Here is a 27,008-nt window from a genome sequence, read left to right as displayed (position 1 = left end):
AGAAGCAGAGGTTACAGCATGTGTAAAAGCCCTGAAGTAGGGGTTTTAGGAATAGCCAGAAAGTCAGGAGGCCTTGAACAATTAGTGGGAATCGAGGATGGGGAAGTAAGCAGGAGCTTAAAGGTCACTCCTTGCTGTGGGCTTGCCCTGCATTTCTGCAGAGGATACAGCAACAGGCCCAGCTGGGGCAGCTAATACAAGGAGATGTGATTGGCAGGTGGTGGGAGAAACTGTTGACCCACAAGTAGAATATGGATATGAGAAGCATCAGGCAAGAAGTGAGGATTCTGGGCTGGGCAGGCCCATCAGGAGTGCCCTGGAAGGTGTGCACTGCCTGACATTTGAGATGCTGCTCCTGAGCACAGGTGGGCATTCTGCAGGCAAGAAGAGAGGTTTTGGGGAAATAGAGTTCACGGGGAGGACTTGATAGCCCACAAGGGCTAATAGAAGCAGAGCAGGGTCCAGCTTCCAGAGAAATGAGCAAACCTGGCAGAAAATGGACCTGGTAGAAATGAGGAAGATAGGAGCATAGTTATCAGCCCATGATGTAAGGCGGAGACCTGATCACCAAGGGTTAGGCACCAGTTTAGATCCCACCAGCAGGGTCTGTATGTTTTAATTCCCACCTGCCTCTCCAGCCTCATCTTGCAGCAAGCTCCCTCTCATCTTTTCTACTCCAGCCCTTGCAACTGGCAGTTTCTCATCCTTCCTGTTCACCAGGCTCCCCCCACCCTGGGGCTTTAGCGCATGCTGTTCCCTCTTCCTGGAACACTGTTCCCACCATTCTTTACCTAGCTAACTCTTTCACCCCCCACTCGTCACTTTTCCAGGGATGCCTTCTCTGGCATCCCCAACTGAGCAAATCCTTAAATTAAATGGTCTCATAATACCTTTGTGGCCCTAGACTCCATTCAGTTTCAATTTAATTTTTATTTGTGTAATTATTGGTTAATGCCTGTCTAATGTAAGCTCCAAAAGAGGATAAACCAAATCTATTTGGGCTCAAAACTCTATCCCCCAGTGCCTAGTGCCGATGCTAATAATTAATGAATAAATTAATTACTAAAAACAAACAAACAAACAAAAAAACGCTGGCTTGACTCCAGAGTAACTGGCTTAGACCAGTGGTTCTCAAAGTATAGAGATGGAATCAGCACCATCGGCATCTCCTGGGAACTTGTTAGAAATGCTAATCCTGGGCCCCATCCCAGACTGACTGAATCAGAAGTCGGGGGGAGATAGGGAAGGCAAATTGCAATCTGTGTTTTAAAGAGCCTTCCAGGAGATGCTGATGAACTTAGGTTTGAGATCCATTGGCCTTATTCTCTAGTTCTGAACTTAGAGGTGAGACTTGAAAGGACATACCTGTGCAGATAAGAACTCTGTGAGGTGGAAGCTAAGCTGATAATGTTGGAAGAGCCTTTGTAATGGGCTGGATGTTGGACTTGACTTGAGGGTTTTGAAACGGATACTCACGTAAAGACTCAGCTGACATGGGGCTCTCGACTTAGTGTCTGAGCCCAAGAGATGTATGTGTAATTACCTGTTTAGTGACACTATGGACACAGCTGTTGACAAGCACTGCAGAGCCTGAACTTTGTTGGGGGATGAGGTTGGGGATAGAAAAACTGAGCTATGTGCTAAGAGAACACAGCACATAGAACAGCCACACTCGGGAGCTCTGTGGGCATGAATATCTTCTCTACAATCTTCGGAGCCTTCTTGTTCTACAGTTCCCTCCTCCACATATCTTCTAGTGGAAGCCTAGGAGATGATCTTTAAATGCATGAGTGAGTGAGTGAGTCAATGAATATATAAATAAATGAATAGAAGAAGGGATCTTCTTCCTAACAGAGTATTGCCTAATAGAGTACTAATGTGGATTCTCTCTAGTCTGGAACCGTCCATTGCTGTAGGAAGAGCTTCTCTATTTAATCCTTTTTCCTCTAAGACTATGTTTTAGATTAGACCTGGAGATTAGGTGAATAGAAGTTCGCAAGTTAAATTAACATGCCTTTTTATAGCTTCACCGGGGAAAGAGGTGGAGAGGGAAGAAAGCCAACCCCTATGAGACTGGAAGCCCTACGAAGACAGAAACATGTTTGTTTGGTTCACCATCTGTCCCCAGAACCTTGCACAGAGCTTGGCACATAACTCAAGCTCTACAAATATGAACTGCTGACTGACTGACTTATGGGGTGACTTGTGTGGCTGGCAATGGGCCAAACACCTCATCTGTCACCTCAATTGATTATCTTGAAAAAAAAAAAAAACATGCTAGTTCCACTTTACAAAGGAGAAAGCTAAGGCTCAGAGAAGCTGCGTGAGGCAGCTAGATACAAACCCAGATTGTCTGTAATGTCCATGCTTGTTCTCCTAGTCCAGGCTGGTTCTCAATATCAGCCACCAGTCAGGTTCTTAGCTGCCTCCAACTTTGTGAAATTCTTATAGTTGAACCCAGGAGTAAAAGTCCACCTTCCAGACTTCTGCCCTATTTATTGCTCCTCTGAGAGCACTCACTCTTCATGATTCTGGGAGTCAACTGTATGACACACAGGAAGGGAAAGGGATCAACAGTTTGGTCCCTGACAGGTTACAGTATTGTCTTTTGTCTCCTCATCATTTAGAATCTCTGCTGAAGGAGTGGACATTGTTTTGGATTGCCTCTGTGGGGACAACACTGGAAAAGGCCTCAGCCTTCTCAAACCACTGGGGACCTACATTTTATATGGTGAGTGCTACATAGTACTGACAAGATGCACCGCAGCTGCTGACAGACATAGGCTCTGAAAAATGAAGTGTGTTGCTATGTTAGAGTAATGATTTCGGGGTGTTTAATTTTGTAATGTTTATAATATTGCTATTGCCATTAGTCGTTTTCAATGATAAAAGTAATGTATGTGCCTACTGTCCTGATATTTCCATGAATACTTCTCATTCCAAAAGGGATAAAGCCAAGCCAATGTAGTCACTGAGAGGAGACTCGGCCCATGGAAAGTGGCACAGGTGGAAAATACTAATGGCTTCAAAAGAACTTCAAAAAAAATGAAGGAATGAAAGATCAACAGTAGGATAGAAAGGAGTGGCTAAGATATGGGCGTTTTAAGGGAGGATCTTCAATTTTGGAGGTGAAATTACAAAGTTCAGACCCTCCTTCCTCTAACCTACTCCTGTCTGTCCCAATCAAGACAGAAGCCCTGAATGGATGGAGCACAGGTCTGCTTCTGCATCTTGGGTTTGGCGAGGTTTATGAAAGACATCTGGGAGCAGGTTTTCTCCAGCAGAATGAGACCCAGAGCCTACTTTCCCTCTTCTTCTTTCATAGGCATGTAAACTAATTTAACCATTAGTCGCTAGAAAGTCAAAAAAGCATATCTGAAGCCAGATACCACACTCTAAAGCAGAATGATACTGGAGTTAACAAACATTTGAAATTTTTGGCACCTTTGTGCTCCATAGGTACAGAAAATTGAACTTCAGCTCTGCATAACTAAAAAAAAAAAAATACTTATTTCTCTGCTATTAGCTGAGAAGCTTATCAAAGAGATATTCAAGAGGTGTAAATATTCAAGCATCTTTTTGTCATCATTAGGTCATTATGAAAGCAAGAGAGCGAATAGGCTTTCCATTGCTAGAGGATTTCAGTATTTTTGATAGTCCATTTCAGTATATTTCAAAGTCTTTAGAGATAGACACATAATTTTTAAATTATTACTATTGATAAGAGAAGCTCTGAACAGTGACACGCAATGTGGGTATATTGAATATGTCAATGTGAGTCAGATGCTGATGGACAGTTCATTTATCCTTACTTATTTACTGATTCTAATTTTGCCCCAGTTCCATTTCATTTTGGTGGAATACATCTCGATCACATCACAAGTGTCTAATTTATTATACTGATTACTTGATTACTAAGTAGTCGAAGCCTAGTGCCATGATGCTTGCTGGTAGTCACGACATAAAATTAGAAGCAGTGATTAACTAACTGCCTACTAGTTTACCCAAGCCAAATAATTAAGTTTAAAATATACATTTCTTTTTTCATTCAATAACAATTCCTCCCCTTTTGGAGGGGGGACAGGGAAGGGAACATCTTGAAAAGTCCACTCTATGGTATCTGAACTGTTAAGAATTCTCGTTCACTGCCTCTGGGACCATCACAAAGAAGTGTTTTCTTTCTGTAAGAGAACCTTAAAGAACCTTTCCCAACTTCATCTCCCACTTTCCTTCTAAATAGTGCATATTCCAATTAAGAAAGCTCACTCTCTCACACCATTTGTCTCAAGTGTTTTTTACTTTTCTGCCCAGACCTCTTTAGAGCCAACACACTGCTCACACTGTTTCCATGACTTCTGAACCTGTTGCACCCTCATCTGCTCCTCTGTACCCCATTTTTTCATCCATCTAAATTCTAACTCAGGACAACCTCTCCCTACCACTTAAATGCCTGGCCCAGGTTAGAGCCCCAAGTCTCTCACTTGCTCAAGAATCAAATTCAAACCATAAAAGAAGCTCACATAGGAGCCCATTTCTCAGTCACGAAGGACAGAACCAACAAGATATTTCATTGTATTAGGATGTTGAGTTATAACGCATTTTTGCCACATGCCGCATTTTCCAAAGTAATGAAATGGTCTCCTTGAGAAATGTTACTTCCTCTTTGATCCAGTGATATTTAGTTAAAATTAAGTCAACCCGACATCACTCACCCCCTCCATTATCCTCATTTTCCCAGGCTCACTCAAGCTCTTGACAGTTCTAGACCAAACAACTGCCATTCTTCCATGCATAATACGAGATGTTGACTTTCATTAGCAGTTGCTTGATTTAGGAATCTTTCGTTTTCAGGTTCATCCAACATGGTGACTGGGGAGACCAAGAGCTTTTTTAGCTTTGCAAAATCAGTAAGTATCCATGCACATTTAATGTACTATGGTGCTGTGGTGATTTGCATGTCGTAAGCTCTTCCATCTTAAGGACATTGACCTAATAGCCTAAACCTTGTTTGTCTTTCATCTTCATCATTTATCTTCAGGGAAGCCTGCATTACCACTCTGCTCACTACGCATGGGCAGGACTGTGACTTGGGCTGCTTTTGTCTAAATGAAGCAGAGAGGTGGGAGTGTGAGTGAAACTTCATAAAGCCTTATTTTGATTTCAGCAGAGATTGCATAAGTGCTTTTAATCATTGGTCGAAAAGAAACTTAGCATTGGTGCATTTTATTTGCTCCATCAAGAGGCCAGCCTTTTAGTCTGGCCACTTTCTCACCAGGCTTCTGCAGCTACTTGAGATTTCTCTGTATCCTTATCCTTTTGAGTTAGAGATACAAATGGGACCCTGTAATTTTAGCAAACTCCTGGACCGATTTTTAGACTTGGGAAAATTTGTGAACCACTGTCTTAGATAATCGTGCTCTGAACACAGTGGTTACTTTGTCTGCAAAGAAAAAGCCACATCCCTGGGCATTCACCCCATCATGAATCTACTCAGATCTACCCATTCCCACCCAGTGCTACACTTGCTAGAATTAAATTAATTTGGGCTTGAACTTCAATTTTACCCTCTCTCCCCTCCACAATAGGAGATTGCTGCTTCTCATAAGAGCTTGCTTTTCTCTTCTCTCCTCCCAACCTCCTAAGCAGCCAGTGCAGCATTGATGATACACTCACTTTGCAAGCATCTTCTGAGTCTACTTTTTGTGGCTCTGTGTCAGATACCAGGTATCACAGTGAAAGAGACAGGTGTATCTTAGGCCCTTGTGACTTTTACACTCTAATGAGGGAGACAACTGAAATATGTAAAACATATTAATAATATGATCATAAATAGTCATTAAAATTCTGAAGGGAATAAAAATAGGATGCTGAAGTAGAAAAGGGCAGGATGGAGTAAAGGCATTTTGAATAGAGTTTTCAGGACAAGCTGTGATAAGAGGTTTAGAATTCATTCTAAGTGTGGCTCCACGAGCCTCCTAAGTGTCAACACTGGCTGACAAAGGCTTCATTTCCAAACAATCTCTGAATCTGGAATGATGAGTACTTCCTGCCCCATGAGATTAGAATTAAAGGAACTCTATTTGCATTTAAACTTTATAGTTCAGGTCCAGGATCACCTCAACTACAGAATAAATAGGGAGCAAGAATGGAGTCTAATGAAAGATGCTGTCTGGAGCATGTCCCCTGAAGATGGTCTTTGTGTTGCTGACAGCTGCTTTGTTGCCGTGGCTGTAATTAATGTGATGCCGACAGCCTGCTGTGGGTAACCAAATTGGTCACAAATTACATACAATTATAAAAAGTGTTTTCTCTTTCTTTCCTAAATGCACGATCACAACACACAGTGTTAATGAAATAATTGCAGGGTGCCCAAGTTTGGTGAAGGCGCTCACAGAAACACGGCCAGAGTGGAGGTTGAGATTCTCCCGCTCGAAACAGGGGTGACGATTATCAGAATGCTTTACAGTTGGAAGTCAAGAATGAAGACTGTTCCCTTTCAGAGACCTGGTCTGACACTGGTTGGTCAGTTAGTAGTAAACTGAAGATAGGACATGCCAAGAAGTGGAATGATAGCTTGGTTCTGGAAGTTTCTAGAAAGGAAATTTTTTCTGTACATTCATGAAAGGCTAGAATTTAAAGACATCTTTGGAATCATACAGGCATTTCTCACTCAGCTACCTTAATTATGCTCCACCTAAAAACTCCCACGGAGCTTGTGCACACTCTTTGTCAAACGTGCCGCTTGCTTTTAGAGCACGATGCTGATGACAATAACAGGTGAAGTTAATATTAGAGAGCAGCCTGGCTTCAGTCACTCGAGTGCTATTCACTAAATCAAAACCCTCCCTTCCAACTTAATATGAGGGCAGGGGACGGGGTAAACCTGACTAAGTCCTAACACTATGGCTTCATCCCTCCGTCATACTGTTCCTTCCTCCTATGTGACACTTCCTTACTCTTTATCCTATGTATTTCTACCCACCTTTCCAGCCTTGTCATTATTCCCCACTAGAAAGCTACTTCTACAGTTAGAGTCATCACCCCCACTGTGACCTTATGACACTTTGCAAAATTCTCTGCCACCCTGCTCCCTTCACCAGCCCTATCACCACCACCACCACTGTTCACTAAGCCAAGTGCTTTACGCTAAATTCTCCCAGGAAAACATGATATCTGGCTGCCCAAACCTGACTGCACTAAAAAGAAGAAATGATTTGCTGTGCGACTTTAGGCAAGTCACTTAACCTCTCTGGACTCAGTTTCCCAACTGTGCCTAGCCAAATAGATGCTTTTTCACACCACCAGGGCTACCTCTTGCCCAGCTAGAATCTATCCAATTGTAGCCCCATTCTCTCCCCCACAATGCTGAGAACATGGCCTGACACTGAGTCCTTGTAACCTGGTGCCTTCTCTCCTTCCAGTGGTGGCAGGTTGAGAAGGTGAACCCCATCAAGCTGTACGAAGAGAACAAAGTCATCGCGGGATTTTCCCTTTTAAATCTGCTCTTCAAGCAGGGTCGTGCAGGGCTCATTCGAGGAGTGGTGGACAAGCTCCTGGAGCTCTACAACCAGAAGAAGATCAAGCCTGTTGTGGACTCCCTATGGGCCCTGGAGGAGGTAAGAATGGTGATTTCTCCCAGCAAATCATTTCTTCTTTTTAGTGCAGTCAGGTTTGGGCAGCCAGATACAATCTTTGACTAAACAATTTTTCTCCAGGTTTCTTTGTTTTAAATGAGGTTTCTAAAAGTCATTGTCCCATACAGTGCTCTTTGGATGTAAGAAATACATTAAGTTCTCTAACAGCCTCGCCATACCATTTATACCATGAACCCTTACCAAATGGATGTATACGATTCACCTAGGTTTTAAGAGAGCATGTATGTTGTTGCAGCATCATTTATACTGTCACCTTGTGGGTATATAAGAGATCAAGGTCTGAGCAAACAATGGCTCAGAGTTGAAATGATTTGTGTGCTAAGCCCAGATGCCTGGGGCCCCTGCAGTGTGTTGTTAGCTGTCAGGATGGGCATTATAATTATTGATGCATTGCTGGATCTACACTTGGACTGAATGTTTTCATTAATTGATCTGTCAAAAGTTCTACTATTTGAAACCATTCCTTGATCATGAAAAAATTGAGAACCCTGAATATAACCTTTGAGGATACTAAAGCATGAACCGGTTGTTTTGATCCAGGTGGGATGTGCTAGGAGGAGGCGAGGTCTAGAAAATCCTTCAGCAAGGGAAGTTTGGGACATTTGGGAAACCAGTCTTGATAGCTACCTGTGAAGTGAAAATGAAGAGATGTGGCCTAAGTTTCGAGAGGCATTTCACTAAGAAGTCTTCCTGAGTCAGGATTTTTTTTTTTATAACCTTGGCTTCAGGGAGCCGTGAAACCCCTGAGGAATATTTTTAAATATGTGGGAATGTGTCATTTTTTGTTGTTGTTTGTTTGTTTTTGCATTTTACATGAGTGGGTACCTTATAGTATGAATACTTTTTTGTACTTTTAGGAGCCATGGACACCTTCGAAAAACTTAACACACACAAAGGTCTGTGGTCCAGACAGTGGGGGACCTCCTGGCAAGAAAGCTGATGCTATTTGCCTAATGGACTAGGTTGGCCAAAAACCTATGGTTTCCCTAAACACAGAAATCCTCTCTAAAAAGCTTTATGGGATTCATTGTGTAACCTAATAGGATTGGTCCTGAATCTATAGACTATACCTACCTCTCTGATACTGCAGTATCGCGAATGGTCTTAAAAAACCCAACTACCAAAACTTTGTTTTTTATGATAAAAGAAATAAATGCTTATTGTAGGAAACTCCTACACCAACCAAAAGCGTAAGGAAAAAATAAATTGCAAGTCCATATTCTAGAGATAGATAACATCGTTAACATTTTGGTTTGCTTTCTTCCTGTCTTCTTTCTATTGCAGATGCTCACTGTGATTCAATTTATTGCTAAATCAAATCAGATAATCATTCATTCCTTCTCCTGTGTAATTTCCAAGATGGTTAGCCTATCATTATATTTCTAGAAAATGTTTTTCATTTAATGAGTCAGCCATTTGTATGGTATTCACTGCAGTGTCTCAGTGCAACAGAGTACAGCTAGACTACAAGGTTAATGGGTTCTCAGTGGTCAGGGAAGAGAGAAAACTGACAATAGTCAAAACCAGGGACAAGCGATGAACTTGACCATGAGGAAAAGAAGAGGGCTTATACTTAAGCTTGGTGCCCAAAAGAGGTTTAAGCAAAGGCTGAAATCCAAGAGGGATCCATTGGCCCAGTGGTTTCTTATTTTAGTACTTGAAATCAGTTGTTGGTCACAATGGTAACGGAATCACCAAATATGTGTTCATTCACTACTGTGTGCCTAACACTGTGCAGATGCTGAGGATATAGTGGTAAACAGATGGCCAAGTTCCATGGGTTTCATGGAATTTATATTCAGAGAGGTGGAGAGGGGCAGAAAATACTGAAGTGAACAAAAATAAGCAGGGTATTCATCAATTGTAATAAGTTCATGGAAGGAGTTAAATTAGGGTATGTGTTGGCAAGTAAGTGGAGGGGGAGAAATTTCCATAGAGCAGTGTTTGTCAACCTCTTTTTCATTATTACCCCCATATAAAGAGAATTTTTAGACTTTTTTCCCCAAATAACCCCTCCATGAAAATTTAATACCATAGGTATACCATCTATCTATATTTGTTTATCTGCCTATCATCGATCTATCTGCTTATGTCCTGTATATACATCTGTGTTTTATACATCAAAAGAGTAAGATTTTTTCACCTCCAAGAATCAATTTTTACCTCTTTTGGGGTAGGATCACTCCCATTGAGAATGCAATAGTTGAGCTGGGACATGAACGAGGCAAAAAAACTGGAAGAAGAGCATGCAAGGGAGAGAGACCCTCAAAAGCAAAGGAATAAGGAAAGAAAGATCTTGGTGGACTGAAAGAATGAATATGTGGCCAGTTTCCCTGGATTGTTGTAAGCAAAAGAGGGACTGGTACAAGGAAAGGCTGAATAGATTAGCAGGGGACAGATGGAAATGTGAGTTTTACTTTAAGTTCCATGGGAAGCTGCTAAAGGGTCAGGGCCAGCAGGTGCCACATTACGTTCCTAAGGGTATTATCCTCAAGGGAAGAAGCAGAAATTGGTAGACAGGGTCCCAGACTCCAGCTGTGAAAGTCTGATATTCAAAGATCTCAGTCCAGCTAAAGAATGGGAAGGGGGCACTAAACTAAGCTCAGCTTTCATCAGAGAGGGTCTGACCAGGCACAGCTGATGCATGTAAGGCGGCTAGGGGAAAGTGGGGCTCTACATATTCTGGAGCTAAGTCAGGACTGACTCAAGGATTGAGGAGACTGAGGATTGGCAGAGTGAAGGTTCTCAGGACCCTCACTGACTGGAAATGAGAAAGCTAAGGCTGGCTTGGTTGACTGAGTAATGGATCATATACGAGCCAGTCAGAATTTTATACCAAGTGCTTTCCAAATTCACCCAATTCCTTTTATCTCATCTCATGGCACTGTAGCCAAAGCTGGACAGCTTCCTGTAAGGAGCTCTTGACCAGCCCCTCACTTCCAACTTGCCCTTCTACAGGGCATTCTTGATCCAGTTGCCTGTGTAAACTTATCACTACCTAACCTAGATGATGTCCGCCCTGCTTAAAATCCTCTGTGACATGCCACGGAACTGGGAATACTAGTCTAAATTCCTTTCCCAGGCCTGTACAGCCCTGCCTAGTTCTAACTCCTGCCTCTCTCATTAACCTCATTCTGTCCACCTTGCTTCCTTTATCCAAGCATTAGAGGCATGCATGCCTCTGGTCCTTGACCCCACCCAAGCCTTCCCTGTCTTGGGCTTTTGAACCTATTGCTTCCTTTCTTTTGAACATTCCTCCTCCAGATTTGTAGAGCTACTTACTTCACATCATTATGCCTCAGCTTCAGTGTAACCTATAAAGAGAGGCCTTCCCAAACTCTACTCCTGAAAGTAGCGACCCACATAGCCATACCTGCTGAGGTCATCCTCTCTCTCTTTATTTTTTTGATTTCCTTCATTGTATTTATTACTCATTAAAATTATCTTGTTCATTCAGTTGCCAACTTGTTTAGACTCTTGTATTCTTTTCACTAGAATGTAAACCCTGGATGAGGAAAGCCCTTGACCATGCTGTTCAAGACTCCAGTGTCTGGAATGGAGTAGATAATTGATAAACTAGTAGTATGTCAGTGAATTAATGAATCCAGGTACAGAAATACAGCTACTTGGATATTTTCTATGTTTAACACTAAATATTTTTGAATGAATGCATGAATGAACAAGCTATACTAAAATAGTATTACTGTAAGGTGACTTGACACTATTGATATTTTGGCTGAATGATCCTTTGCCATAGGGAGGACTGCCCTGTGCACTGTAGCATGTTTAGCAGCATCTCTAGCCTCAACTCACTCGATGCCAGTAGCACCCCCACCACCAGCTGTGGCAAGAAAAAAATCTCCAGATATTGTCAATTGTTCCCTAGGTGGGACAAGAGGGAGGGGTAAACTTGCCCTTAGTTGAGAACCACTGCTTTAAAAGAAGCCATATTGGTTAAGACAGTCACCAGAAACCTTAAGGAATTATAGGTCCCCATAGTGGGCTAGTCATCCATGGAGGGGAGATAGGCATCTGCTGCCTGTTTGCCAACAAAAGGAACCGTAGCCACTCGTCAGTAACGCCCACCAACTTTCTGAGGGTTCTTTTCTGCAATATTTATAGACATCTGTTTAGAGCTCCAGTTAGACCAAACTTGGCTGTTTATCAAGCCCACGCAGCTCTTCTGGGTTTGAAAAGAGTAGAGCATGCTTATTAATTGTGAATCTCAGAAGGAGGACTATAATGATTTTCTCCCTCCTCCTTGGTAAATGATTTCATGAAATTGCTTTTTCAGGCCAGCGCTATAACTTCATCTCCGGAATATAAAACCCATAGGGATTAAAAGAAAATTTTCTTGGGTTCTCTCAGCCCTTAAACTGAAAGATTTAATAATACCAGAGATGATTAGGGTTCCTTTTTAGCCATCTGTCTTTGACTTTATTGTAAATTTAATACACAAAACAGAGTAGATAGGCTGCAGCCTCAGTTTTCCCTCCAGATATTAAATGTACAGCTGTGCATTAAATTGGGAAAAAGTTAACCTCTAAACAGTTCAGAGATGGGAAAGGGATGAAAAATACTGGCATTTGTCAACCAAGCAGCAATGATATTACTGAGTGCCTACTGTGTGCTAGTCCTATTTTAGGATGTCAAGTCTATAGAAGTGAAAGATCACATGTTCCCTGACCCTTGAGTTTATGATTTAGTTTCTGAGACAACTCTAAGACCTATAAAATAATTAGAGAAAAACTTAGGGTTTAATCATGGGGTGTTGGTTTCAAGTGCAACTGGATTTGACAATGAGGGAGAATGATGTTATGGAAGAATAAATGTTCAGAGATGTTTTTAAGAATGAAGTAGGGCTTGGTTGGAACTAGAAGTATATAAATTCTTCAGATGACGTTGAGGTTAAAAAGCAATGTATTACAAGCAGCGGGGAGAGTGTGAACGAAATCACAGAAGTAGGAGTGAATATGGGGCAAGTGGGGTTGAGAGATCTAAGGTAAACAAAGCAGAGGTTACTGACTGAAGAGAAGAGAAAATAAAGTTGGTTTGGCATATGGAGTCAAATCTTGGAGGCCTTCACTGCCAGGCAGAGCAGGTGGAGTCAACGTTCTGAGTGAGGAGACAGCTGTTAGAGAGCATGGCTTAAAGAATATAAGCCACTTGATCCTTTCAATTCCCAAAAGCCCATCCCGGTCCCAAGTATGACACTAGACAGATTCATGCCTGGACTATAGAGTTGTGGCCCCTGCTTAAAAATGTATTTTCCCATCTGCCATTTAATAGTACACAGAAGGCTTGGTTATAAGATGAACTATGTCCCCTTTAAATTTATATTTTGAAGTCCTAACCCCCAGTACCTCAGAATATGCTTGTATGTGGAGACGAGCCCTTTAGAGAGGTAATTAAGTTAAAATGAGGCCTTGGGGTAGGTCTTAAACTCACTTGACTGTTGTCCTTATAAAAAGAAGAAATGAGGACACACAGAGACACACCAGAGATGTGTGCACAGAGGAAAGACCATGTAAGGAGGCGGTTGCCATCTGCAAGCCCAGGAGAGAGGCCACAGAATGAAACTAACCTTGCCAACACCTTCATCTTGGACTTCTAGCCACCAGAACTGTGGGAAAATAAATTTCTGTTGTTTAAAGCCACACAGTCTGTGGCGTTTTGTTACACCAGCCCTAGCAAACTGATAGAGAGCTGCACGGAGATCTTGGTAATTGTAAAATCTTCTGTTAAAGGCATTGTCTGCAGTATTTTACAACATTATTTACATAAATGTCTGTGATTACACTTTCTAATATGGTACCACTAGCCAGCCACATGGGCTATTTAAATTTAAATTAAGTTCAATTGAAAATTCATTTCCTTAGTTGTATTAGCCACATTTCAAATGGTCAATAGCCACATGCAACTAGTAGCTATCATATTGGACAGTGCAGAGATAGGAAAATGTTCCCATCATTGCAGATATTCTGTTGGAGCTGGTTTATGACATGATGTCATCCTTCTATTCAAAGGTAGGAAAACTGCCTACCTAGCAATCTGGCATGATTATCTTTTAGTAAATTATATTAATTATGCCCTTCCTTGTATATCTCTCTTTGCCTTGGCTACAGTGAAGTTCACTGCCCAAATTCAGTCCATTATTTAAGTGCCTCTAATCCCTCATTATGTGTCCACTGCATTTGCCTTCATGTTAATAACTGTGGTTTAATTATATGTGTGTCTTTCATTCTACGCCATCGTAAAACCTATATAGAGTTAGGTATGTCTAAAAGAATAAATGAAGGAAAAATAATGTGAGCTTGAAAGGGACCCTTATCTGTCCCAGAACAAGAGAGTGACTGGATCAAAGAAAGATCAATGTTGAACAGGAACAGGGAGGGTGGAATGACCCAAGAGACATGGCTGGGTGTGGGTGATTATCATTTTAAAGAAGCTACAGGCTTTAACTCTAGGAGCATTCTGGGAAATTAGGAGAGGTTAAAGCCAAGTGCTGGAAACAGATGCCCAAACCCAAACTCAGAGGCAAAGACAGAGAAACCATGGAGAGTCCCATTTAATCACAACATGACACTGGCTGTCAAGGACTTTCTTTAAAAATTTAGAGGCTCCTTATGAAGCACAGTTTGGGGTAGGGAGAGTATTTTAAAAATAGCACCTCCTCCCCCAAGCAGGCAATGTGTGTTGTATTATGTGCACATTAGTTTGGAGAATGGACTGGGGGTGGCTGGTCTAGCCAGGAGCCCATCACAGATTTTTGACTTGAGTAGGTAAGCCCTTGACTCAAGTAGGGACAGTACAATGGGCGAGAATGAGCGGATCTGAGTCATTGGAGAGGCTGTAAATTAGAAAGAAAGGACAAAGGAGAAGCAAGAGTCATAGACAACCAATAGTCTTTTAACCTGGGAGATCAGGGATGGGGGTGCCAGCAATATCATTTTAGTTAGCAGTGATAGAAGCTGCTGTGAAAAACTAATGAGCTGAGATGTGAGTTTGGTTGAAGGTTATAGTCGAAATGCAGGTGGAGATGTCTACAGGCCATTCGAACTCACAATCACATTGAGGTGAGAGAGGAGGGCTGGATAATTACTACTACTATTGATATTTCTAGAGGATTTACTATGTGCCAGTCATTGCTCTATGTGTTTTTTCATGTATTAACTCATTTATACATTCCAACAACCCTAAGACCCAGCTAGTATTATCCTCATCTTACAGGTCTCAGAGTCGAGGCTTTGAGGAAGTTGTACCTGCCCAGAGTCCCCGCTTATAGCTGAATTTAATGGAAATTTGAACCCCAAGGAAATCTAATGTGTAGATGTTGTTGAAAAATGACAATGAATAAACTTATTGAATAAAAGAATAAGCAAAACTATTATATTAGCAAACACTTAGCATAGCATGTGCCATGTACTTTTCCAAGCACTTGTTATTAATTAACTCATTGAACCCCCAAGGAGTGGTGAGTACTGTGGTAAAAATAAGGAAATGGACTTATAGTGAGATGAAGTAAGTTGCCCTAGGTCACCCACTTGGTACATGGCAAAGCTGGCATTCAGACCAATACAGCCTGACTCTTAGTCCATGCCATGGACATTAACTTCTTTACTGCAAGGGGAAGAGGGTTAAGGCCAGCATCCTAGTATCTCCTACCCTTCACGGAACAGGCAAAAGATGAGGCATCCACAGACAGGGCGGTGGTGAAGGGACCACCAACTGACAGGTCTCAGTGTCTGCTGCTGCTGAGTCAGAAAGCATTGAGAACAGCAGCTTTTTGGTTTGGCCTGGGGTCATTGTTGACCTTTCAGAAAGCCCTTTCAGTAGAATGATGAAGGTTAAAAGTCTGAACGCAGAGGGTCAGGAAAGGAACACATCGGAAGGATAGACTAACAGCCAGCATAAGCCTTCCATTTGGAACAAAGGCCTAGAACAAAGGTCCCCAACTCCAGGGCTGTGGACCAGTACTGGTCCGTGGCCTGTTAGGAAGTGGTCTCATGGCAGGATGTGAGTGTTGGTTAAGCAAGCAAAGCTTCATCTATATTTGCAACCACTTCCCAGAGTTAGCATCAGTGCCTCAGCTCCACCTCAGATCATCAAGCATTAGATTCTCATAGGAGCACCAGTCCCTAGTGCCAAAAAGGTTGGGGACTGCTGGCCTAGAAGGTAGACAGGAGGAGCAGGGTCTGGAGAAGGGCTGATTAGAAAGTAAATTAATGGTTGTCTAGGGCTGGGAGGCTTGCAGGGGAATTGGAAGGGACTGCTAATTGGTAGGTGTTTCTTTTTGGAGGGATAAAACTGTTCTAAAATTAATGGTGGTGATTGTTGCACAACTCTGTGAATATAGTAAAAACCATTGCTTTGTACACTTTAAATGAGTAGATTGTCTGGTGTGCAATTATATCTCAATAACACTGTTGTACACAGAGAGAGAGGAAGAGATGGGGAGAGCTGGGATAAGAACACTTGAGAAATGGAGGCGGGAGGCGAGGTACAGCTTGGGAGATCTAGATCTCTGCCTCTTTCCTTACTAGTATCCTAGCTGTGTGGCCTTGTAAAGCTATTCGTGCATCCTGGTCCATTCTCCGTTTTCAGATGAGGAAACTGAGGCTCCAGAAGCAACTGCTGTATTTGCTTTTTGTCCCTAACGTTCTTTTTTAACTTTACTGCATATCTCCTTTTCTCTCAAGTGGAATCCTAGATTTTTCTATTCAACGTAATTACCCCTCACTGCAGCCCATGCACACATTCCCCATTTCCACACACATTCTCCCAGCATGCCTAGGTCATTTGCCTTTTCTGCATGTCAAACATATTAGCACCATTATGCTCTCAAGTTCTGCTATGCACCTGCCCTCAACCCTGCTCTGATCCATCCCACGGATCAAATACATCAAGGCTCGGCTCTGGTTCAGCTTACTCATCTGTGATAGACTGAATACTGGCCCCCTCAAGATGTCCATGTCCTAATTCTTGAAATCTTTGAATATACAATCTCACATGGGAAAAGAGACCTTGCAAATGTGATTAAATTAGGACTATGAGATGAGAAGATTATCCTGGATTATTTGAGTAGGCCTGATGGAATCACGAGGGTACTTGTAAGAGCAAGGTGAGGGAGCCAGAGTTAGAGAAAGTGACGTGATGAAGGAGGCAGAGAGTATGATGCAGGGCCACAAGCCAAGGCATGCAGGCAGCCTCCAGAAGCTGGAGAGGGCAAGGAAACAGATTCTCCAGCCTCCAGAAGGAACTAGCCCTATCGACACCTTGATTTTAACCCAGAGATCCCTTACAAGCTTCTGACCTGCAGAACTGTCAGAGAATAAATTTTCTTTGTGTTAAGCTACTAAGTTTGTGATAATTTGTTACACCAGCAATTGAAAAATTTATACATCACTCGTTCAACAATTATTTGCAGAGGCTGATCTCTGAAGATACCAAACTTGCAATTAAGAAGTCCCGGGTCTGAGCTCAAAGAGCAGCCAGAGCGGCAGAAGTGAACAGCCAGACAATTACATAAGCAGGAAGTACAGCCTAAGGATGAAGGCTGGAGCGGGTGTTACCTAGGCATGTGCCATGGTTGGGGCAAAGCTTGGAAGCTGAGGTGAGAGAGGGAAGTTGGCACATCTAAGCCCAGAAAAAATGGTGCACCGAGCTGACGATAGAGTGATGGGGAGGCCGGGAAGGAAGGTCTTGCTCGATAGGGAGGGAGAAGAAAGAGGGTAAGGTTAAAACTCTCACCAATTGCTCCACTGTACCCAGTACTCTAGACTCCCTGGACCACTGGTGATTCTTCAGAAACCTGAGCCCCTATTGCCTCCTTGCCTTTATGCATGCTGTTATCACCACATATTAGGCCTTCCCTCATATTTGTCCTCCTAAAAACTTCCTGCTCACCTTTCGAGACTCAGAAATTGTATTGGCTCCTCTGCAGAAACTTCCTTTAATCTGGCCATGACCCAACCCTGGGTTACGAACTCTTGATTTCAGGTCCCACATTCCTGGACAGTTAACTGTGAGATGAAAAACTAATGGTGCCTTCCATCAGTTTGTGAGTAGAGAAATTAAATGACCTAATGTACAAAAGGTGCTTGACCTAATGCTGGGCAGATTGTAAGTGGTCACTAGCTTGACAGACAGTAAGTGCCCACCAGCTATTATGCTTAGAGTGCACTGCAAATGTATATCCCCTCCAAAACTGAGATCTTTGGGGTCAGAGCCTCAGCAAGCAGGGAGAACACAAATGTGCCATGCAAAAATTTCCCTAGGTCTTAAGGCAGGCATTTTCATCAGCCTGGTGTAGCATCTGCCATCCAGGCCCTAACCAGATAATTTCATCTCCACAAGAAACCACAGTGTGTTGCAGGATTAGGTTTATTCACAGCTCAGTGCTCCTTGTTAGAAGTCTGGAAGCTCAGCTCTGAATATATTTCTGTTATGAAGAAAATGATCGTTTTCATCTTCACGCCTGTCATCTGGCTGAAAATACATCCCAAACTGGATTTCCTTGTGAGCCAGAGACAGAATCAGTGCAGGCTGGTCTCGGATGTGTTTTTAAAAGACCCAGGCAATATTCCGCTGCTTCCAAAGGCTGGAAATGTGTGCTTGCTTCTGCTCGCCTTCCCAGTTGTTGGAGAAATCACTTGCTATGTTTTACCAGTGAGGTGGCACCAGGATTGTTTCCCAATACTTTCCAAGGTACCTCTACTGATGTGTTAATCACAGATTCTGACCTATCCATTGGAACAGATTAGAGATAACTGTGCTGCAGAGCAAGATCATTTGAATACTAAAACATACATTTAAATCAGAGAATGCATGAAAAAGGGCATACCCTGGCAGGTAAACATGCTGTGGATGTTGTCTCCACTTCCACCTTCTGAAATCCATCACTTTCCTCCACTGATAATGGGGCTACTCACGTTCCATGTTATTGCAGAGGAATCTTATGGTTATTGTACAATCGAGTCCATATTATAAACTGTAAACCACTCTGCCAATACGAGGCATATTATGATATACAGGAGCAGCTCCAGTCAGATGCCACCAGCATTTGAACAGGAGACCAATACATTGGATTTTTAACCCTCCTCCTTCTTGGCTGTTTGGCCTCTAACAGTTCCTTCCTCTGAGCCTCCTTTTCTTCACCTATAAAGTAGAAACAACGTACTCCACGTCTCAGAGAGTAGTGATTCGTTTCTTAATGAAGTACCCCAAACTGAATGATTTCAAACAATAGTTTATTGTCTCACAGTTCTGAGAGATCAAAGAGGTGGCAGGGTCAGTTCCTCGTAAGAGCTGGGAGGGAAGGATCTGTCCCAGGCCTCTCCCCCAGCTTCTGGTGGCTTGCTGGCAATCTTCGATGTTTCTTGACTTGTAGAAGCATCACCCCAGCCTCTGCTTTCACGTTTACATGGAGTTCTCTCTGTGTACACGTCTGTGTCCAAATCTCCCCTCTTGTAAGGACACAGTCATATTGGACTAGGGACCTCCCTACTCGAGTGTGACCTCATCTTAACTAATTACATCTGCAATGGCTCTTCTTCTACATAAGGCCTCATTCTAAGGTTAGGACTTCAACATATGAATTTGCTGGTGGCAGGGGATGGGGAAGGGGAGGACACAGTTCAATCCATTACAATGGGGAGTCAGATAAGATCAAAACAGGAAAATGCTTTGTAAAGGGCTGAAGAGATAAAGTTTAGCATAGGATTAAAAGGGCAGGTTCCAGAATAGTTCAAGTCCTTCTTTCTCTGTAATAGCTGTGAGTCCTCAGAAGGGTTACTTCTCTAGTCTTCACTTCCTCTTTAATGGGGATAACAGCCATGCCTACTCTATGGGACTGTTGTGAAAATGAGATGAGGCCATGAGGGGAAGCTCATGCCCTGCCACACGGTAAAGTCGGCCTCTGTTGTCGTCTTGGATGGGGTGGGATGGCTGGGGCTCTGTGTCTCTATCCCCTTGCAGTTAAACCTCCCAAGGCTGTTTTCTTCCCCGATCTGCCACTGCCAAGATGCGAACAGGCTCACTAGTGCTCCTGCCGTATGCTTTTACTCATTTCCAAAGACATTTGTGGGAGCTGCTTTATGCAACAGAAGCTCTGAGCAGCACAAATGATAAACACATGCTGGTGTTTGGATGCTCCCACCCTCCAACCATCTAGTTGCTTACTAACCACTATCCCATCTGATTACTAAACTGTTAGCTTGTTTGGGGAGGTGATGCCAGGAAAGTGCCATGCTCTAGTTAGTCATTTAATAAACTCTAAATGAGCAGCAGCATGTGGAGCCCTGGACAAGTGACAAAGTAACAATATTGGCTAAAGATTGGTGTTTACACTGAGCCAGGCACTGTCCTGAGCACTTCGCATGTACTGGCTCATCTAGACTGGCAGCCGTCCTGGAGGGAACCATTTCTCCATTTTACAGATGAGGAGACTGAGGCTCAAAGAGAGGGTTAAGGGGCCTGGACAAGGTCACAGAGCCAAGAAGCAGTGGAGCCAAACTGGACTCTTAGGCTGGATCTCTCTTGAAGCCATGCTCATAACCAAGGCCTCGACCTTCTCCAGGAACAGAGACGACGGTCCCAGGGCCTTGACTGTGCTTGCCTCATCTTCCTGATGGCAGGCATCCTGGTTCAGGGAAGAAGACTGGTTTCCAAGACCATGGTTCATCATTCCCTAACTTAGATGATTGCAGACAGGTGACTTTGCATCTCAAGACTTAGTTCTGCATCTGTAAAATGAGGCCAATAATGCTTGCTCTTCCTGCCAGTTTTAAAGCCCGTTGCGAGCCATGTGTAAGCTATAAACTGCGTGCTGTACAGAAATGCCTCCGAGCGGGTGCTTACAACAACTTTGGTTTGTTTCTTCCTTTCCATTTCTCTTCCCAAACACGTGTCATTTGCAAAGCTTCCCTAGCACATTCACACACCTTATTTAGTGAGTTTGCTCTCAACAAACACCAATTGTGTGAGGATGGGGTCACAGTGATTAAGCTGATAATTATGTGAAACGCACCTCACCCCTTTGGGGTTGGTGTAGTTATGCCATGTTTCAGATGAGAAGACTGAGGTGAGGATTTCTGAGACCTCCTCCGAGACACAGGCCTCTAAGTTGTAGCACAAATTCCCTTGACTCCAAGGCCAGTACTTGAGTTTCACCACCTCCCTCTCAGTCTTCCCCCAATGTCTGCCAATTATGAACTAGTCGAGTTCTACTTTCACTGCATCTTTATTGCTTGGCGACTGAACCTACTCCAAATGATCACCTTCACCATCCAAGCCACTGGATGCAAGGTTGTGCCGGGAACTATAGAGCTGACAATTCGCAGAGGGCACACTACAACATACACCCTCTATTTCCACAGCATTTTACTTGCCTTGTGGGAATCAAGCATCATAGTAAACCCACAAAGATAGTCAGGACAGATGGCCTTGTACCCATTGTACGGATATTTAAAAAGAGAGACTGAGGTCATGTATACCAGGTGGTACATCCAGGAATCCAAGCCAGATTTCTTATTCTAGAGATCTGATATATTTTTGTGTTTGTATATGTGTGTTTGTATGTATATGTGTGTTGGTGTATGTATTTTGTTTATGTGTTTATTTTGCCTTTTTACTCAGCATTTTTTTCTTGCAACTAAAAAACTGCATAAATATCATGTAAGCACAATATACAACACTTATAGAAAAAAAGATAAAAGGTCACCCATAATTGTGCCACCCTAAACAAAACTACTGTCACTGTGTTAATGTACCCATTCCTGTCTTTATTCCTATACATAGTTTTTCACCATGGTTATAATTATAAGTGCCCCAGATTTGCTAGCCTGTGTGAGTGAGCACATCACAAGTATGCTATGATGCATGTTTAAAGAGGGACATGGGTCACGGCAAAATGGAGGAGGTGTTTGATTTGAACCATTGGGAGTTAGGGCTTCAACATAGGAATTTGGGGGTGGGGGGAACAAACATTCAGTCCATAATACTTCCTAAAGTCCTTAGAAAGACTTATATGAATCCTTTTCTTTCTAACTAATACAAGAATTTTAGGTAAAGAAGTATACTTTGAATATTGTTTGGGCTGCATATGGATTTGTTTCTTGACCCGTTTTTTAATTTAAGAAAAAATTTTTTTCCATTTCCATGAGGTGGCATGAAATAGTTTTCCATGCATTCAGAAACCAACTTACATTTATTGAGCACCTACTATTTACCAAGCCCAGAGCTAGGCCCTGGAGAGACAGAAAAGCAAAGCACTCTCAAGGAGAATACCAACTGGCGGTAAAGTGGACATGAAAACAGGTGATTAACATAGAGTATTGCAAGCTCAGCAGTGGGAGATGTTCAGTAGACATGCTGCTGGCAAAGAGGAATTCAACTCTGCTTGAAGGGTTATGTGGTTATGAAAGTCCCTTATACACCATCCTCCACCTGCCAAGGTACTGGGCTTTAGTTTCTACACCTCCTATTGGCAACTTATAAAGACAACTGAATGGTGCTCTAGATCTTGAAATAATTTTTCTATGGCTAAAGAAAGGTAATGTGCAATGTGCTGGCATGGCTTCATTATCTTTAAAGAGGAATTTGAACCAGAATCAAGAAAGAAAAAGCAACAACTGAGAGGAGATGCCTGCAGTTAATCTCATTGTCCTTTTACTCTTTGCCAAGATTCTAACCTTATTTTATACATTTAAAAATTTGACAAGGAGGTTTCCTCAGCTTTTCCCTGGAGGAAGCTTCTGAGAGCAAATATGGAGTAGTCCCAATGACCCCTACTGAGATCATTTTTCTGTGAAGATCGATGGTTATATTGTTTTCCTGCTTCTAGTTTCCACTTGGCTGCCATTTTTCAGTGTCCTCTGTTGTCCTGTGATTTCAAAGGTTGACTTCCTTTGTTATATTTTCTAGGTTGGCAGGCTTCCACACATCATTATTCTCTGTTTATATCATTAGATGCAATTTAGGTTTGTTGTGTTACAGGATCTTCCCTCAATGCTTTGCAAACATGACTCACTCTCTATAACTTTCATCACCTATGTTTGCAGCTCCCTTAAAGTATTTGTAAGCTTATCACAGATCTGCAGTGTTGAAAAACAAGTCTTTTAAAAATAGTCATTAAAAATCATCAATAGCAGTGGCTGCTGCTTCTCTCACTGACATTCCAAACATTTTGCTGGATCTAGGAGGTTCAGGCTTATATTTACTACAGGGTTAATTTTTTTGTTGTTGTTCAAATTTCCTCTCACCACCATCTACCCACAACAATGAGTTTTGAATGAACGGGTCTTCTCATATTTGCTAAACAGTTCTTTAAAGTGCTTCCTTCACTCACTCTTCAAAAAGATCATTGATACCTACTCTGTGCTAGGGGATGTTGTAAGGTAAGGAAAGCAAAGTTGTTTTAGTGTGCAGTCTGGAGGGGAAAGGTCTGATGTGGAAATTCATCAATTCCAGTACAAAGTGGTTCCTTTGGAAACAAAGCATGACCAGGTCTGGGGAACCAGGCAAGTCTTCAAGAGAAGGTAGCATTTGACCTGCTGGTTCTCCATCACTGGGCTACTTTCCTACTTAGCACTGTGGGACTCGCCCCAGACCAGTCATGTGACTGATGGGCGGATGTCAACAGACTCAGAGGATAGCTTAGGCTGGGATGTTCTCAATGCAGCGCGTGGGATACAGGCTTGTGTCTAAGAATTTATTTGAGATGTGATCCCAGGGAGGAAAAGTGAAGGAAATAGCATTTAGGAAGTGAAGAAAGGACATGTTGTAAAAGGTTTCAACTGTATTCTTCCAAGAGCCTGAGGTACTCTAGCAGGAGTCACTCTCAGGAGGAGGGGAGGATAATCTGTCAGAACTTAGTGGACAGGCAAAGGTAGTATGCAAGTGTGGAAAGATTCAGAGTCCTAGTGATGTGGGTTCAAATCCTGTCTCCTCCACCAAGCATGATCTTGAACAAATGAGTGAATCTCTCTGAGCCTTCGTCTCCTTCCCTGCTAAATTTAGATTGGTTGTGGGTGGACTGCATGAGAATATATAGGTAGAGTGTTTAATTATTAGAGAGATTTAGAAAATGCATCTCAGAACTGTCTTCCTGGGAAACTAAAGGAGGAAAGATTGTCAGTGACTGTCATTCCCCATTAGTCAAGGTGGCCCCACAGGTACCAACTCCCCAATACACCTGGGCTGTGCATGCATGTGAGTGGGCTCCCCACTGTCACATCAAGGACACCTCAGGGTGAAGCACAGGTGCAGACAGGGCCCAAGGCCCTGTCATGTTGCATGTGCATGAAGTTGGTCAATGCCTGTGTGGTCCCAGCAGCAGGAGCTAGAATATGAAGGGGACTCAGAAGATTTAAAGTGGCATGTAAGAGGTGTCCAATACAGTAGAAATAAAGTTTCTTTAGTGAAATAAGATATGGAGACCTAAAAAGTGGTTACACCTTGCTAGCGGCAGCACAGAAAACTCCCAAATGGAGCGACACACAGTGGTATGCTGGTAAATGTTTTAACAACCGGCCTGGGAAATGAAAACCTTGATATGTCGTAATTGCCAATTTCTGTGACCAGTGTCAAGCTGCCAACACAACATTGCTGAATGCACAGTTGGGAATAGATGTGCACAATTGACTGTCAGACCCCTGGGACACATTCCTTGCCCCAAGTATTTGGGGTTGGTTGACAATAAGATCATTGGGAAGGTGAGTTCTACCAGGTATGGAGCTCACTTTTGCTTGTCTCCTATATGGAGAAACCCTGGCTAAGTGCCTGCTTGAGCACTAGGTACAATATAACTGAGAGAAACAGTTTCAGAAAATACCAGAATGTTTAGTATGAGATTGTATTTAAAAAATCGATATCCAGGGAGACCCTCCCTCAGCAGCCCCAGGTCTCAGGACTATTTCTGCATAAATCTTTAGGCCTCTGTTTAGCTCCCATTTCTTGCATATCCACTCCCCAGGTCAAGTCCCTCCTATGTACCACACCCCGCAGCACCCTGTACGTCTAACGCTGAGATACATATTGTCTTTTTATGGTCCATAACTCCCCACCAAATCTTAAGCTTCCCAAAGGCAGGGGCAGAAATTTTGTTTAGTTTTATATTACCAGCATTTAATTTACTGAAGTTAACTTACTGAAACCTCATAAATATTAGTTCTCCTCTTCTCTTGCTCAAGGAGGAATACTGAGTAATGACAAGTGCTATTTACCCTTGAGCTGGGCAGTTTCATTGTATGAAAATCAAAAGCCTGCAGCTATGTTTCTCCCTATCAATGATTAAAGAGAGGGCATGCAATCGTTGTTTAGTGCCTGTGTAAAGAGGCTGGTAATTAAAGCATAAAGTAGCAATGAAAGATCGGAGTGTCAGCTCAGACAATAGAAGAGCCATCATAAGGCTGTCCATGATTAATTGTCAGGTGAATAATAGACACTAGAAGCTGTTAGAGTTCAGAAAAAGTGGAGAACACCGCAGAAGGGTAGGTGGCCATTTTCTGACAGCTATGATTTTTCAGTGGTTTAAAACAAGCAAAGGAGAGCAGAATTGAGAAAATCAAGAAGAAACGAAGGATGTGGGCAAAGAATGATGATAAATAACAACAATGTATCATCATCATCATCATTAACACTCACTGACCACTTACTACAAACTGGGCAGTGTCCTAAGCACTTTATATGCACCATATCTCATTTAATCCTCACGATAACCACAGGACGTAGATAGTATTATTTATCCCTGTTCCACAAGAAGGAAAATGAGACACAGAGGAGTAAAGTAATTTACTTACAGTCACACAGTAAGACATGGAAAATAAGGCAATCGTTATTTTTAAAGAAGTTTTTCTTCTTAATTTAATTTGTAATTAATTTAAAAATATTGATAACAGTTCTTTTTTCAATAAATCATATATTTCCTCCAATCCTTAGCTCCTTCTGCATTTCTTTCCCTTGTTTCTCTGCAGTAAAGATTGTAAAGATGTCTTGAGCTCTTAAGTGCTCGGCACTCTACCTGTATTTCCCCCATGCGATCCACTCACAACCAAAACCACTCTGGCAGGTAAGGAGATGGAAGCTCAGAGTGATTTAGTAACTTGTCCAAGATTAGACATTTACTCTGTGGTGGAGCTGGGATTTGAACCCACATTGCTGGCACACTGAATCTTTTCACACTTGCATACCGCCTCTATCAACCCAGTCCTGCCAGATCACCCTCCCATCCCTCCTTCTGAGAGCAGCTCCTATGAGAACACATCAGGCTCTTGGAAGAATATAGCTGGAAACCATTTATCATGAACATGTCAGCAGCCGAATTGCTAGCGAGGGCTGTCTTAGGATATTCTTCTGATCTCTTTTGGAAAACATGAATGACCTATAAGATGAATTCTATTAGAGCTGGAATAGTCTCTGCAAACGTATAAGTTCTTCCCACAAAGAAAAGAAGGATCCCCAAAATTCCACTCGATTCCCTAGAACTGCTGTGTGGGCATGAATAACATTGTTGCTTCAAGGGAAGGGAACGTGAAAAGTAGGGAAACAGCAGCTGCTTTTTCCTCCTGAAGGGAAATTTCAAAGATTTCCAGATAAAGCTGAACATGGGCTTCTTCCAGTGTATTTCACAAATATGAATACCAGTGGTTTGGAAATTTAGCATGCAATATCACTTCTTAGGAATACACTAGGCATTGTGAGATCTTAAAGACTTTGACAAGTCCTGCACTAAAGAAACCTTTTTAATACTAAACTACCACTTCCTAAAGTTGATAGTATATAACTCTTGTTATTATTGTCATCTTACATTATTGGAGCACATACTCTATGCCAGATATTGCAGTTAAGACATTTGCATGCAATAGCACATTGAATCCTTGTAAGTCTATAAGGTATAATTACTATCCCCATTTTATAGATGATGAAGTAGAGGCTTAGAGAGATTAAATTATTTTCCTGGGGTCACATTGCTAATAATTGGCATCTGAATATAAACAAAAGTCTGACTCCGAAGTCTTGCTTATAACCATTACATGTGAACATTTAGTATCATCCTACAGGACAGGATCTCAGAACTGGTTTGCAGTAAGAATTGCAGCCAGTATCTAAACCAGCCTTCACCATTTAATAAGATCAATGTCCAAACTAGAATGTCAGTTGATTAATGGGCAGTGAGAAACATACCCTCAACTTCAGACATACAATATCTTTGAAATTGTCCCTAGTGTCCCTGTTGAGGAAAAAATAGGGGAATCCAAATGCTACAACCAAGGTCCTTGGTTAGAATAAAGAAGTAACAAAGACATGATTGGCAACGGCCATCTCTCAATCATTTTCCCATTATCTGTCCAGGGA

The 27,008-nt window shown here is 42.3% G+C and overlaps 1 protein-coding gene across 1 annotated transcript in view; it reads left to right on the top strand.

The window, feature by feature from the left end:
* VAT1L (vesicle amine transport 1 like) overlaps positions 1–27,008 on the top strand; it is a 132,991-nt gene that overhangs the window by 67,100 nt on the left and 38,883 nt on the right. The window contains exons 5-7 of the mRNA XM_006909710.3: positions 2,628–2,731; positions 4,852–4,907; positions 7,422–7,616. Of these exons, the coding sequence (XP_006909772.1) occupies positions 2,628–2,731; positions 4,852–4,907; positions 7,422–7,616 (355 nt within the window). The remainder of the gene's footprint in view (positions 1–2,627; positions 2,732–4,851; positions 4,908–7,421; positions 7,617–27,008) is intronic.

This window comes from Pteropus alecto, unplaced genomic scaffold (assembly GCF_000325575.1).
Source record: "Pteropus alecto unplaced genomic scaffold, ASM32557v1 scaffold42, whole genome shotgun sequence".
Classification (NCBI taxonomy): domain Eukaryota; kingdom Metazoa; phylum Chordata; class Mammalia; order Chiroptera; family Pteropodidae; genus Pteropus; species Pteropus alecto.
Note: the sequence above shows the minus strand (reverse complement) of the source record. Positions and strands in the feature narration are given on the sequence as shown.